The sequence below is a fragment of the Cololabis saira genome, chromosome 18, assembly GCF_033807715.1.
Source record: "Cololabis saira isolate AMF1-May2022 chromosome 18, fColSai1.1, whole genome shotgun sequence".
Lineage (NCBI taxonomy): Eukaryota > Metazoa > Chordata > Actinopteri > Beloniformes > Belonidae > Cololabis > Cololabis saira.
In genome coordinates, this window is record NC_084604.1 from 14,938,726 (window position 1) to 14,954,302 (window position 15,577).

The following is a 15,577-nucleotide window of genomic DNA, read 5'->3' on the forward strand; positions in this document are numbered from 1 at the left end:
GAGGCCGTTAGTAGAAAGGCCAGGTGTGAGAACAAGTGGGGGGCGAGAGAGAGGGGCGTCAAGTTGGGCTTCACCTTGGCTGCCAGGATCTGCGGCACCTGTAAGCCTGTGCTTTGTTTGCCCTGCTCCATGTAGGAGAGTGTGACTTTGTGCAACAAGTAAAGAAAAAGAGTTCTGGAAAATCCCTGCTGGTCTCATGTCATGTCATTACTCGCTCTACACCTGAATCCCGCAAGGTTTCGTCCTGCCTGTAAGGGTTACCATCTCTAAAACCTTACAGTAACTAAGGGCTTTGCACACTGAAATATGGTCCTGGGAGGATGCGGACTGCAGGGTAATTAACAGGGTGTGAATGGGGCCCGACGGCCGGCCATGTCTCCCCAAGAATTTTTTCCCTCACTTTGCTTAATTGACACACGGTTTCATGTGTCAAGGGGTGGGGGATGGTGAGTGAAATACGCAATAGGAGTGAATATGAAGACACAACTCGCCCCCACCAGACAGACGTTTCAACATTTGCAGATGGATTTCATTGAACTTACACCCAGTGAAGGCAAAAAGTTTGTTTTTGGTTATCATTTGCATGTTTTCTAAATGGATTGAAGCTTTTCCCACAACAAGACAGGACTCCGCCGCAGTGGCCAAGGCTTTGATGAACCTGATAATTCCCAGGGATTCCCGGGGGATTCTGGCGAAAAAATCAGTTCAGACAATGGCGCTCCGTTTGTGAGCGCGGCACTGAAACAGGTCGGTGAGTACATGGGCGTAGATATACGACAACATTGCGCCTACCACCCAGCCTAATGTGGTGCTAATGTGGCGCGCCAGAGAAGCAAAAATGGCCTGAGCCCCTGTGAAATCCTGTTTCAAGAGACCTTTAAACAGGGATTGGGCCCGTTTAAGAGGCAGCAGCAAGAAACAGGCCTTTGTGAAGACGAAATGTTACGATATTGTGCAACCTTGTCGTCTGTTTTGTCTGATATCAACAAGCAGGTTAAGGCGGCCCTCCCCAAACCGGCAGAGACGAAACTCCATGACCTCGGAGTGGAGACTACATCGTGGTCAAAGACTTCAGACGTAAACACTGGAAAGCTCAGAGGTGGAACAGACCGTTCCAAGTGCTTCTGGTGACGGAGACAGCAGTCGAGGTTGCAGAGAGACGTACCACGTGGATCCACGCCAGCCACTGCCGACGGGTTCCTGATCCACGCGCACGCCATGCACCTGATCGAGAGGCCACGGCCGTACCATCCCCTTAGGCAGTTCGGATGCGGCCTAAGGGTGGCGACCAGCGTCCTGCTGGTCGTCTCCATAGGGGTGAGGTTGCTTCTGCTGCTGTTGGAGAGCCTGCACGATCACACGTCACAGACCAAGTGCACGACAATCTCACCTCCCTCTGACCACGATTCTGAGGCGGCACCTACCCCTCTTTGGCTGGTGAGAAGGGCTGCTGTTTACACGAACAACACGACCAACACGACCAACACAGCGTTGCAGCTACAGGACAACATATGGTTCCGTACCATGACCACTGTGACGAGGCAGCTGACCAACGAGATCGATGTGACACATGTTGTCGGACACCTGAATGAATTGTTGCATTTGCAGAGGAGGTCCTGGTTTTCCATTTCAGGGTGGGAAACTGCACTGTTCAACCTCTCTGCCCCTGAACTGACTATTCTTTTGGGTTTGTATGTTTTTCTGTGTTTTATTGTGCCATGGGTGAAGAAACTAGTAGCTTCTTCCATTCCCACCGCACCTGGACGGTTTGCCCAGGAGATGGACCACAATGATGAGTGGGTTCCTCCTTCCATGGAGGATCCAGAGCTACTTTAATTTATATTCTGCATTAATCCTTCCTCAGGTTGATGATGTTTTTTTTCATTTATGCTGTTTTGAACTGATTATGAGCTGTTATGTCCTGTTGACAGGTTGTGAGGGAATCAAGCATTAGCCCCGTGGTACGGTGGGTTAAAACATGGAGGGTTTTGCCAGGACATGTGGAGAATTTTGTCATTATTTTTATTATTATTATTATTATTATTTTACATGTTATCTCATTTTATCCTTGAACTGCATAGTCACACAGTGCCTTTGATTTTTTTCTCTTCTCCTTTTCCCTTCATGGACTATTGTGCTGAATGTGATTTGTTTTGGTATTGTTTGAAGTAGATTAGTTTATATTCCATGATGGGTTTTTCCCCTACGGGGGTTTTTTCCTTCCTTATCTATGATAGGGTAGCTAGACAGATTGAGTCTTTTGACTCTCCCCTTTTGCCTAGTGGAGGGAGAGGTTTTGGCTCTTCTGTACCCGTGACTTAGATCCTCTGTCGGGGTTTCTGTAACTCCCGCGTTGGAGAATGGGTGTGCTAGCGTTTGGCTGGTGCGCGACAGAGCATAAAGGTCACGGGATAGGTTATTGCGAAATTTCCTATTTTATGGTTTAGCATAAAAATGCTAAAAGGGGTGGAATGTAATGGAAAATTTTGGTATAACACTGTCTGTTGCCTGTTTTCATTCCTATGCCGAGGTCATGTTCCTTTGACACAGTGGCCTGGCATGGTTGCCAGGGTGATGGGTGATGTTTTGTCTTTTCCAGCTCCAGAGTATAAAATAACCTGTCTATAATCTTCTTCAGCGCACTCAGGACTGTCGGTTCATGTGACCGGTTGGACTGTGTGGCTCCGTTCAATTGAATGTTTGTCCTCTTTTCATTAAATCTTCGAAAGACAGCTGAGGTGTCCTGACATTCTTTTTGAACAACAATTTTTGCCACCACATTCACTGACTAGAGTCTCCTGCTTTGGAACTGACCCCTTCTCAACTGAGGAGGACAAAATATCAGCAGAACAACATTTGCTGAGGAGTACCCTGATATTTCAGTTTTATTAGACAACGTGGTAAACTACAGAATAACTTTGTACCTTTTCAGGATGCATTGCTGTATCTGATAAACATTACGCAACAATATGCATGAACATGTCAAATAAAGACCCCGTACACACGTAGCCGGGTATCTGCTAAACCGAAGATATTTTCCTACGTTTGGACCTGTCATCCACATGAAAATGCAAATACATTTTTTTTTTTTTTTTTATTTTACACGCCCAACTACTGCTCCAAGAGCACAGGCGACGGACAAGATTGCGGTCTGTAATTTACCACCTCTTGGACACTCCACCTAGGCATGAACCTCGCTGCAATCGTCAACGCCGCTTTTGGGTCAGACCGGGACGCACTGCCAGCTGGTGGGAAAACTTCGAGACTGAAGTCGTACTCCCAGAGGAATGGCGTGAGAATTTTCATATGTCCCGGTCCTCACTCCTGTCGCTGTCAGAGATGTTACGTCCTCATATCGAGGGGCGGTCCACGGTCATGCGATCACCCGTCAGTGTGATCAAAAAAGTTGCGTGCACGCTTTACTATTTAGCTGACGAGGGCAGATTACGGAAAACAGGTAATGCATTTGGTTTGTCAAGACAGGTTGTCTCAAACATTGTCAGGCAGGTGTGTAGAGCTATAACAGTGCACTTGGGACCCCAGTTCATACAACTGCCAACAACTGAAAGTGCAGTGCATTCACTAGTGGAAAAATGTGAACAGGTACATGGCCTTCCTCAGTGCATGGGTGCAGTGGATGGGACACATGTGGGGATTAAGCAGCCTTCAGCAAATTCCACTGATTATGTGAACAGAAAGGGTAATTTTACCTTAAATATCCAAGCAACATGTGATTATAAATACTGCTTTATGGATGTGGTAGTCAAGTGGCCAGGATGTGTCCATGACGCCCGTGTCTTTTCCAACTCAACCATCAATGACTTTTTAAAAAATGGAAAAATCCCTCCTTGTCCAAAACAAATTGTTGACAATGAAGCACCCATTCCAGTTTACATTTTGGGCGATCCCGCATACCCCTTATTGCCATATCTAACGAAGGAATATGATAATGGAGGAAGCACTGTTCAGGAGCAGTATTTCTGACTTTCTTTGTGCAGAGCGCGCATGGTAATAGAATGTGCCTTTGGGAGGCTAAAGGCCCGTTTTGGAGCTTTGAGGAGAGCCATGGATATAAATCTATGTAACCAGCACGAAAAATCAGGTTACTAACCCTGTATTTGTCATTTAGACAGTTCTAGTAAACGCCCAGTAGATGGCAGTATTTCCTTGTTAGTGGTTGTACCCCTTCGTGAACCTAGGTCAGGTTATCGCGTGAAGTTTGCACCTGAGAGTAGACGCCATTTCTCTCATACACGAGGCAGACAGCAGCAGAGCCGGTCATACCAGGTGAATCGAAAGACCAAACAGAGCAAACACGAAGCAAAGAGTAGCAGAGAGCCGTGGATAACGACAGAGACGTCCGCAGGCAGCCCGGTAGTCACAGGCGAATCCAGGTCCGACCGATAAGCTGTGAACCGAGGGGGAAACTCCCTTTGAGGGTAAAATACATGGAGCTCCGGTGAGTTAACACACAGTTAGCTTATAGTTCGGTAGCTGTTCATTGGTAAAAATGCATTTATTGTGCCATTAGCTTGGGTTAAGTTGGTCTATATTGCTTAAAATATGCCATGTGAATGTTTTTCTGTTACTTCTGTGCATTTTCTACCGTAGTTTATTGTTTGTAAAAAGATCGCTAGCTTAAAATGCTAATTGCTAAGCTAAAGCGAAGTTTCCATGTGGTTGCAACTGAGAAAATGCAGTTATTCATTATTTATACCAGCCTTTCTCAAACTGTGGTACGCGTACCACTAGTGGTACGCGGGCTCCCTCTAGTGGTACGGCACGCAAAATAATCACTTATACTAAAAAAAAAAATAATAATTTAAAAGGTGAAACACTATTCAAATAGACCCTCCAGAAAAACGCGGGCAAAAATCCTTGATTATGCGGGCTAAAATCCTTGATTTTGCGGGCTAAAATCATTGATTATGCGATTAAATGTGCGGGTTTTTTATGTGCTTTTATGCGGTGAAATTGCGGAATATGCGGGAATTTGTGAAATATGCGGAAAATTGCGAAATATGTGGAAAGTATGCGGGTACTGGAAAAAAGGTAATTCTTCTCACATAACCCTGTTAGGGGGCTACTTAGGCTACTACTGAATGCACAGGATAAATATTAATTAAAGCATAGTAGAAGCAAGCTACATCACAGATTCACAGTTCAGTTATTTTTTATTTTCTCAACTCAACTTAGGTCACAATATTTTACAACAAAACAAAGTGCAAACTCTTAAGTGCTCAAGTAGTATTAATGAACAGTTACAGACTATGCAGTCATTTCCCTGAGGCACAAAAAATGTAAACAGTCCTTCATAAAAGTGAGGTAGAACGAACAATTATATTTTCAAAAACACACTGTTGAAACTGAAATAAAAGCTGTGAGCTTGTAGACTGGCTATTTACCATTTTAAAATGTTTTAAAATAATAATACAAAAAAATGGTTTAGGAAATACAAAGTTCCCACCCGAACAGCAATGACATAAAAAATGTGATTATTTTGTAATGGTTCTAAACCTTCGTTAACACAATAATACTGTATTTGCAACAAAACAAAAGGTGCAATCTACAACGGTGTTGTTGTAAAGCTTAACGTGCTTAAAATTGTATGACTATGCAGTCACTGCCCAAATCAGTCATCCTCCATGCCCTCTCCCGCATCATCCAGGCCCTCCCACTCCTCCATATCCTCCCCCTCTACCACGTTTCCCTTCTCCCTCTCCTCTCTCTCAAACGCTCCACTGAGGATGCGTTCATTATGACACAAGAAAACCAACGCTTTTAGGTTGGGGTTGGTCGTTGACCTCCTTCTGTTTGACAACACCAGCTTATAGATGCTGTTACTCCGTTCAGCATCAGCTGAGTTGGAGACAGCATCCTTGTACCTGTGGGCTAAGCTGGACAGCACAGGAAGTCTCTCCTGTAAGCCATCCCAGAACACATCCAAATCCACCACACCACAACCTGAAGCTCTGAGTGCTGCTGGACCCAGGGCTTTGAAATAAGAATCAAATTCATCTCTCGGCACATGAGTGAAACCTGGAATGGCCTTGTAGCTTTCCACAGAGTCCTCAAGGAAGGCGATGTGACGAGGATCAAACACCCTGACCTCTTTGAGAAATTCTATGGCTGGCTGGCCATCCGACATATACTTAGTGAGCTTTTCCTCAGCATCGACATATGCCTCACCAACTGTGCCGAGGATCTCGGTCTTCGTGCAGTGTTGTAGGTCAAACTCCTCAAAGTATTCTGCACATATCTCATGCTGCAGCTCTTTGTTGGCAGCAATGACCACCTGAAGATCCTCCAGATAATTGTAGATCTTTGTGGTCACTGGGCGTCTGCTTTCAAAGATGTCTAGCAGATTGAGGATGGGTTGGCACTTGTCCGCCATGATGTTGATCTGCACATTCAGGGACTGAGCCAGGTTTGGGTGTTGAAGCATTTCATGGAGTCTCTCCACAGATGGTGGTACACTTCTGCCACACACCTGTGAATGAAAAAACACAGAGAAAGAAAAGAGAAAGAAATGTGATTAGGTCAAACATACAGTTAAGTGTTACATATGACTGTTTTTTTATTGTGACATAATTAACTCATTCATGCTTGTGCATTATCATTTATTTATTTGTTCATACATTATATATAAATAAATAAATATGTGTACGTTTAAGGGGCATAATTGGTGGCGAAAGGGACAATTACTGTTATGTGTAGTTAAACCTTTTTTACCTGTATCTCCGTCTCAATGAACTCCTTGTACAGTCCAAAGTACTTCTTGTGGTATTGTACGGCAAAGAACCAAGAGTTCCAGCGTGTTGCACAGGGGTTTGGAGGCATGGTCACCTTTTTTCCTGGCAGCTTGTTTATCATGAAGCAGAGGTATCTTCTCTTGCGTGCTCCAGCATTGAAGAACATCTGGGAGAAACTCAGCATGAAGCTGTTCAACTGTGCAAAAGGTTTGCGAAAGGAATTGCCGATGAGGTTCATAATGTGTGCCATGCATGTGATGTGCAGTGAGTTGGGGTACAGTGCATGAAGAGCAGCTGTGAATGCTTTCTTCATGTATGCTGCGTTATCTGTGTCAAACACAATGACATCCTCATTTTTGATGCTGTATTCTTGAAGGCAATTTACGACAGCCACCGATACAGTGGAATGATTGCACTGCTCAAGGAACACTGTGTCTGCAAGGTAGGCCAAGATCCGTCCAGAAGCATCCTTCTCTAGTGGTGCAAGCAGGATGTTCAACACACATCTCCCCTCTACATCTGGAGTCTCATCGAAGATCACAGCGACAGGTTTTCCTGCCAGGAGTGTCTTCAACTCTTCTTTTCTTTTCTCATATACTGCTCCCAAGTGTTTCTCTTGCAGCTGGTGAAATCCTGGAATCGCTCCACCATTTACTACTCTTTCTTTGAGGAATTTCCTCATTGTAGGGTGGTCACTTTTAGACAAGGGGATGTTCACTGCAGTGCAGGTGGAGACCCAGGTCTCACAAATCTAAACAAAATAAAGATAATGAATAATTAGCTTACATTTGGTGTGTGTGTGTGTGCGTGTGTGCGTGTGTGTGTGTGAGAGAGAGAGACACACACACGCACACACGCAAACGCACACACACGTAAAATTATGAATCCCCCTCCCACCCATCTCTTTCCCCTCTTTGATTGATTGATTGATGAATTTTATTAACAGATTGGAGAATTACAGTACAATTCAAGCACAACTCAAGACAATACTGTTAAATGTGGGCGACTCCATAAAAGCATTACACTTGTTTCCAATGGGGCCCACCATGTTCAATTCATCAGTTACAAATACAGACGTACAAATTATACGCTACTATATAATCAAAAATCATCAAGAAAAATCATCATGGGGAGGGCGAGGGCTCTATGTCTAAGTTTGTTCTTCCCCCTTTTCCATCCACAATTTTCTTGATGATTTTATGTTTTGGTTATATAGTAGTGTATATTTGTACGTCTCTAATTGTTATTGATGAATTGAACATGGTGGGCCCTATTGTAAACAAGTGTAATGCTTTAATTATGGGTCGAAATTATATAATTATTATATTATTATGGGTGAAATGTACTACTAATTCTCCGATCTGTTAATACAATTCATCAAACACACACACACACACACGCGCACGCGCACACACACACACACACACACACACACACACGCACACACACACACACACACATCCCCGTCTCTCATTCTATCTGACCAGCTCAAACTCACCTCATTTCGTGTCGCCCTTGCGACGGTTTTAGAAGTCGATGCCTCCAGGAGCGTCAGTTGTCTTGCGACAACTTTTCCTGCAGCAGCATTGAGCATTTTGGCATGTTTTGCGCTGGCAAAATGGTTTGTCACCGTCGACTTCCTTAAGTGCTCTAAAACACAGTTGCACGGGGTGCAGAACAATTTCCCGCCACTCTCGTGCAATAGCCCTGGGTACTGCTGTGCCCGGTCTCGGGCTGAAATGTGTGTAGGTAAGTGCGATTTATTAGCTTTTTTCATTTTTAGCTCCGTCCGTCCGTCGTCCGACTTCCACTCCATATCCATCCACATGCAATGTTGTTGTTGTCTGTGAACGCGCGAGCCGATTACGTCGCGCGTCGCATAACATGATGTCACTCACAACACTTCCCCCTTGTGAAATCAAGCGAGCCCCGCATAATCCCCGCATAATCGCATATTCAGCGCGGACATATGCGATCATCGCGGGAAATATGCGCCCTTTTAGGAATAAATGCATCCCCGCGTAATCTGCGCCATTTGGCTGATTATGCAATGAATTCTGCGATCGCGCAATCGCGTTTTTCTGGAGGGCCTATTCAAAGGTGACCTATTATGGCATTTAATGTATATTTTAAACAGGCCTTGAATGTCTTAAAAACAATCTAAAGCTTTTTTTTTGTCTACATAAATCATAAATCCAGCCTGTGGGCCCTGTCACTAGTTTTACCGCTTCTAACCTCTTTTTCTGTGTCTCATTCTAAGGGAAGGGGGGGGTATGATAATGAGGCTCTGTGCTGATTGGCTCCCTGAATGACGTGTAGCAGGGGAGGAGAATAAACCTGCTCCGCCAGAGCAGCCCGAGCCTGTAAATAAATATAACACTGAATTTTCACAAATGGAAACTTTATTGTTAAAAAAATAAAATATGAGTTGTATGTAAATAACATTTATGCACTATTTAAGCCGGATCTACCCGACGGAGTCTGAACGCTGGCCCCGGAGGCAGCGCGCATCACGGCGGCTTTAACCGGGAAATCTGACCGGTTCCGACCGGCCGGGACCGCAGGAACTGGCCTGGACTGGTAGCAGGGACTCCCGGGGACCGACCAGCGGAATTTCAGCCGGATCTGCCCGGCGGATGCTGCGTGACGGGCGCTGCAACCCCACGGCGGGCGCACAGATCCGCTCCGCGGCGCATCGCCCGTTACCGGGGATCTAACCGACAGATTTGCCTGAAAATCTCGGAGGGTGAAGCTGGTCCGACCTGGGACAGACCCCCGAGGACCCAGCTCCCAAACCACCCGGGAACCTGGATGATTTAACCCGGATCCGCTCCGCTGCGGCGCCGCGTCCGACTGGCTCGAGTAAGCACCGCTCCAGCAGCGGAGAGAGCTGGTTGTGGGTGTGGTTTCAGCAGCGGAGGAGACCGAGGGCGTGGTTTGCATTTTGGTGACGTAAAGAAAATGCACAAATCCAAACGGCTCACAGAAACCACATGACACTGGGGGATTCATTGGGCGGGGGAGAGCAGACCTTCCAGCAATATTCCCGCCGCTGCAGACGATAACAAGGATTTTAAAAATGAAGCGTTCAACAAAACTATTGTCGTGGCTTAAATCAACAAAAACAGATGTGCAACAGGAGACAACAAGAACCGAAGAGGAGGACGTGTGTGAGCCTAGCACAAGCGCGAACAGTGACGCCAGTACCAGCCGCCCCACAACATCTGCTACTGTTACCAAAAAAACGACAAAAAACAGTAAGGAGAAATGACGAGAACTACATCAAATTTGGATTTATTTGTAGCGGAACAGAGGAAGAGCCCAGACCGCAGTGTGTGCTGTGTGGTGACCTGCTGTCCAATGAATCAATGAAACCCTTGCATCTCACCCGGCATCTAACAACCAAACACCCGGCACTTGCGGACAAACCAGTGAGTTTTTTTTTACGAAAACGTGAAGGACTGAAGCAGTCAAAGTCCGCGATTCAGTCCTATGGTACACCCACAAGCAAAGCACAGGAAGCATCATATCGTGCCAGCCTCCGGATCGCCAGAGCCGGTAAGCCTCACACAATTGGAGAAGAGCTGTGTTTACCATTAGCCAAAGAGATGACAAAGATCATGTGTGGAGAAGATGCTGCCAAGAAGTTAAACTTCGTGCCGCTTTCAAACGACACAGTATCAAGAAGAATAACAGACATGGCCAACGATGTTAAAAACACACTGATTGAACGCGTTAAAAAAAGCCGATATTTTTCCATAGAGCTTGATGAGACAACAGACGTCGCAGATTTAGCACAATTATTGGTTTACGTGCGATATGAAAATGACGGTGCAGCTACGGAGGATTTGTTGTTTTGTCAACCACTTCAGACCAGAACTACAGCAGACCAAATATTCCAACTACTAAATGAGTTTATGCAAGAGAACGGACTGGACTGGAAAAGGTGTGTGGGTGTGTGTACGGATGGAGCAAGAGCAATGACTGGCCGTAATAGCGGGGTAGTGGCTCGCATCCGAGAGGTGGCGCCCGAGATGCGCTGGACTCACTGCAGCATCCATCGTGAGGCGCTGACAGTGAAGAGGATGCCTGAAGAGCTTAAGTCTGTGCTGGATTCAGCTGTAAAAACAGTGAACTTCATCAAGGCCAGACCAATGAATGCTCGGTTATTTCACGTGCTCTGTGAGGAGATGGGAAGTGAGCATGTCCAGCTTTTACTTCATACTGAAGTAAGATGGCTCTCAAGGGGGAAGGTGCTTTCGAGGCTGTTTGAACTACACAGAGAGGTGTATCTGTTCTTGCAAGGAACAACCTCCCCCTTCGCAGACCTTTTTGAGGAACATGTGTGGCTCTGCCAGTTGGCCTACCTGTCAGACATTTTCTCTCGTTTAAATGAACTCAACTTGGGACTACAGGGACTCTCTGTAAATGTTTTTGGTGTTCAGGACAAAATCAATGCACTGATAAAAAAACTTGAGTTATTTGAAATCAAAGTCAGAGCAGGTGATGTCTCAGCTTTCCCTGCGTTGGAGAGTTTTTTTGTCAGAAAATGACCTGATGCTTGAAGATGGAGTGAGGGAGAACATCGCTGCACACCTTGCCTCACTCAGAGAACAGTTCTGCAAGTATTTCCCAGGGCTGCACAAAGATGGAGCTGGCAGCTGGATGAGAAATCCCTTCACCATTGACATTACCCACATGGTCTCAGGGGACTTAAATGCTGTTGAGCAGGAGAGTTTGATAGAACTATCTTGTGATGAAACACTGAAGGCTTCTTTCAAAGAGCACACGTTGTTGGACTTTTGGATAAAGCAGTACAGTGAGTACCCTGTGCTTTCTGACAAAGCAGTGCGCACTCTCCTTCCCTTTGCAACCACCTACCTGTGTGAGAAAGGCTTCTCTTCACTTGTTGTCATAAAAACAAAGTACAGAAGCAGAGTGGAGGCTGAGCCCAACCTGAGACTGAAGCTGACCTCCATTGACCCAGACATTCCCCGACTGTGTTCACAGAGGCAAGCACATCCATCACATTAAGCTCATGTAAGTGGTCATCATATCTGTGGATGTTTAATTGGAACTTATTCTGAATGCTTTTCCACACTTTTTATTCTTAAATCTTATTGTTCTGTCTCTGTGTTTGTGTTTGTCTCTGTTTCAGAAAGGAGTCACTAAAGCTGAGAAACAGCAAGAACTGTAGTCAGGCATAGCCTGTTTTTATTTTTTTGTCTTTTTTTTAAGTGAAGTCAGTAAAGTTATAACATTTCAGCACAGCACAGTTTTATTTAAATTTTTAAGTACAGTTTCAAATAACATTGAAGATTTGTTTTATATTTATTTTATTACAATGTTTATTTCATTTTCATATGCAGTGCATTTTGATAGATTTTGTACAGTAGTTTATAATTTTCCAATTTTAAACACAGTGTTCCATCTGTGTATGATTGTTACAGTTGTCAACAATATTAAATAAACTTGTTAAATAAAACTTTCAAAATGTTTTTCATGAAAACTTTGACTTACTCCGCTACTGTACTTTAATGTTGGTCATTAGGTGGTACTTGGAGAGCAAATTATTTTCTCAGGTGGTACCAAGTGTAAAAAGTTTGAGAACCACTGATTTATACCATTCAATCTGCTTTATTTATGTTATTAGCCACTTCAAATGGTAGTAGCACCATTCAGGGTGTGGTATATTTCATTTATTGATGAAGAAATTGCACTTTAATGTATGAAAACTGTAATTAACTTCATGTTGAAGAGTTAAATATTAAAAAGGTGAATTAAAATAGTTATAAAGTAATGATAAAAGATAAATAGAGGTTTAAGAAGATACATTAAGCATGTGTCTGTTAAAAAAATACTATTGTTGATATGAATAATTGATTGCATTCATGGTTAAAACTAATTGTTTTAATTCATAATTCATTCATGGTGTTTTAATGTATTTCCTTAATTTTTTTGGTGATATACTTTTCATGTGTGAGCTGAGAAAATGATGAGTACTCATAGGAAACAGAGACAGAATCGGATTACGTTTCTTACACCTATGCACTTTCTGTCTAGGTTGGTCTTTTTTCTTTGCTAGTTTGAAACTGCTGTACGAGAAATAGAGAAAGAGACGATTGAGATGGCGAGCCCAGCCCAACGAGTCTGAGAGAACGTGAGAGAGTTGGAGCTGCAGTGTGGCCAGCTGCAGAACCTACCTTCCTCATCGAATCCGGATCATCTGAATCTCACATATCGAGAGCAGATAAGATACACTGATACTCCTCGCCTACCCGGGTAGTAGTGATAACAGAAAAGACTGAAGACAAAGAATCTCAGTTGACACAAATACACAGAACATACACATTGGATCCTCCGAGAGGAATCACCAGACCTGAGCAGGAGAGCTCAGTGTCCAAGGACTCTTTATTTTTCTTGCGTTTTATTTTTTTCTTGTTGTTTTCGAGTGCTTTGCGGTGGGTAAACGTGCACAACCCATATGTGAATGTTTATTATTTTGTCCTTCATTGATATTAAAATATCACCTGTTCAAGCCACTCCTCTTTTTGAGTCATTACAACTCCTTACCCGAACCTAGAGATGTGAGTAAGTAACCATTATTTCTTAAATCTAGGACTAAAGGTGCTACATCTACATGACCTGCCCTATGTCATTTATGCGTGTTTTGTGCTTCACAATTACTGCAAGGCCTCTAAAGACACAATAGATGACAACTATGTTGCTGAAGCCATTCGCTATAACAGGGACAACCAGCCAGACCCAGAACCAGCTGTTGTCAGAGGAGACAGCTTGACAGCTGAAGGGAAAAGGGTCAGGAGAGTCTTAACCCAGTATCTGGATCCATAAAGGGGCCAATTTTGTCAGAAAAAAGCAAAGAAAACTCTTCAAAGCTGTTTTACTGAAGTGGCAAATTTTTTTTTATTATTATTGTTCTGTCAAAACAAACATTGCACTTGTCACTGAACATTTGGAAATGTGCAAGAACAGTTAAGCAAATAAGAGCTCAAGAGGATGTTTCCGTTCTTTCCTCACAATCTTTTCTTTTTATCACCCGTTTAATTCAGTACCTATCTGTGGCTGATATTACTTATAACATATTGTATGTATCAGAGTCACTGCCGTCAGTATTGCTGCAGAAATAAAACTGTTGAAAACCAATATTGCCACTTTGTATAATTATAAACAGCATGAATAAACAGTGTTATAAATGTATGAAAGATTCTTTCAAAAAAAAAAAATTCTTTCAGTATGAAAGAATTTGGAAAAAGGATTTAACAAAGACCGCATTTTAAAAACATGCTACAGAAAATAAGTTTGCATCTTAAATGCAAAAAAGTAACCCAAATTCAGCTCCTGTAACCAACTGTAAACACTTCACATTTATCGCAAGAACATGCGATAAACATTTAAAGGAGCTTGAGGCAAGAATAAGAAATGAGACTCGGGGGTACTGCAGCCAACAGCGAAGCCGGCACGGGAGAACGGGGAGAACGTGCATGCAGCGTCATTTGACGTCACATCCGCAGTACAGCGCGGGAAATTCCGGGCCCGAATTTCCCGCGCTGTCCTGCGGATGTGACGTCAAATGACGTCTCATTTCTTATTCTTGCCTCAAGCTCCTTTAACACAAGAAAACTTTTGATCAGTACTCATCACTGAAAAGAACTTGAGTGTAAGAAAACCCTGTGCTGTCAGCAGTTGTGCTGGAATGAGCTGCATCTTGTGTGTTAACTGCATTCCGCTGTGTTCCTCTGACAGGAGGGGAGATGTTTGAGAGTGACTGAAAAGCTTGATTAGGATGTGCTGATTGTATATATGGTGTGTGTGACATGTGCCCTCTTGCTTCGTATGGCATGTAGTGTGATGGCTGAGTGGGTGGAGGCTGCATGATTTGTCTAAGGACAGAAAAACCTTCTGACGTTGTAGTTAACATGCTAAGAGCATCTGAAAGTTTAGCAAGTTTAAGTTATCAGCTGCTTGCTTCTCTGATGTTTCCAAAAAGTCCACCAATCTCTTCTTCACACGCTGGTCCTCTTCCATTGCATTAAGCCACTGGGTCTCGGCTGGCAGCTTTCTCTTCATTCGGTTGTGCCGATGTCCATTAAGTCTTTCCTTTAAACAAGAAGATCAAAAAAATGTATATTCGAATCGTTATTTCAGTGCAACTATAGCGTCCAGATGGCATCTGCAACACACACACACACACACACACACACACACACACACACACACACACAACACACTCCCCCCACACACATACACTGCCCCTTAACCCTCCAACCCCTACATACACACAGTACACCCCCCAACCCCCTGAATCATCAGTATGCCAATGCCCCTGCTCTTACTGCCCCCTCCCCCCCCCCCCCCCATGCACTGCATGCTTTACATCAGTAATCATATGCATGTGACGAATAAACATCTTTGTATCCTTGTAAACGTATACATACTCTGTTAAGCAAAACTGCATATACTTTACCTGCGACAAGTCTCTTCTTTCTCTCACTGAGGGTGTCACACTGCTCTCCTGATCGGTATCTGAAGCAGCCCCGGCGGCGGACGAGGAGGACGCAGTAGGCGAGGGAACAGAGAGGCTGTCATTCAAGTCATTTGTTTCTATGCCAGACGGCATGGTTGTGGTCGCGGGGGAACCACCCCATATCTGTTCACATAATTTGAAATAGAGAAGAACGACTCTGCCATACCCGCTACTGCGTCTGTTGTCAACAGCCAAACGATATTTGCTCCTCACAGCCTTTATTTTCATTGTCAAGATACTCGCGTTAACTCGCCCCTCTTATGAGGGAAGTCGTTAGAGT

At 44.1% G+C, this 15,577-nt stretch overlaps 2 protein-coding genes across 2 annotated transcripts; one reads left to right on the top strand and one right to left on the bottom strand.

The window, feature by feature from the left end:
- Positions 1-5,632: 5,632 nt before the first annotated feature.
- Positions 5,633-8,571, bottom strand: LOC133464784 (uncharacterized). The gene is made up of 3 exons (XM_061746971.1): positions 8,251-8,571; positions 6,733-7,503; positions 5,633-6,490 (listed from the first exon to the last, which is right to left on the bottom strand). The coding sequence occupies exons 1-3, from the start codon at positions 8,566-8,568 to the stop codon at positions 5,633-5,635; spliced, it is 1,947 nt and encodes a 648-aa protein (XP_061602955.1). The 5' UTR covers positions 8,569-8,571.
- Positions 8,572-10,450: 1,879 nt separating this feature from the next.
- Positions 10,451-11,949, top strand: LOC133464785 (zinc finger BED domain-containing protein 5-like). The gene is made up of 2 exons (XM_061746972.1): positions 10,451-11,176; positions 11,911-11,949. The coding sequence occupies exons 1-2, from the start codon at positions 10,451-10,453 to the stop codon at positions 11,947-11,949; spliced, it is 765 nt and encodes a 254-aa protein (XP_061602956.1).
- Positions 11,950-15,577: the final 3,628 nt, after the last annotated feature.

Bases quoted from the DNA above. Each gene is read 5' to 3' on its own strand.
- LOC133464785 (XM_061746972.1), top strand. From the start codon at position 10,451: ATGGCCAACGATGTTAAAAACACACTGATTGAACGCGTTAAAAAAAGC. The intron at 11,177-11,910 runs GTAAATGTTTTT...TCTCTGTTTCAG, and splicing joins TGGGACTACAGGGACTCTCT to AAAGGAGTCACTAAAGCTGA.
- LOC133464784 (XM_061746971.1), bottom strand. From the start codon at position 8,568: ATGGAGTGGAAGTCGGACGACGGACGGACGGAGCTAAAAATGAAAAAA. The intron at 7,504-8,250 runs GTGAGTTTGAGC...TATTTTGTTTAG, and splicing joins CAAGGGCGACACGAAATGAG to ATTTGTGAGACCTGGGTCTC. The intron at 6,491-6,732 runs GTAAAAAAGGTT...TTTCATTCACAG, and splicing joins TCATTGAGACGGAGATACAG to GTGTGTGGCAGAAGTGTACC.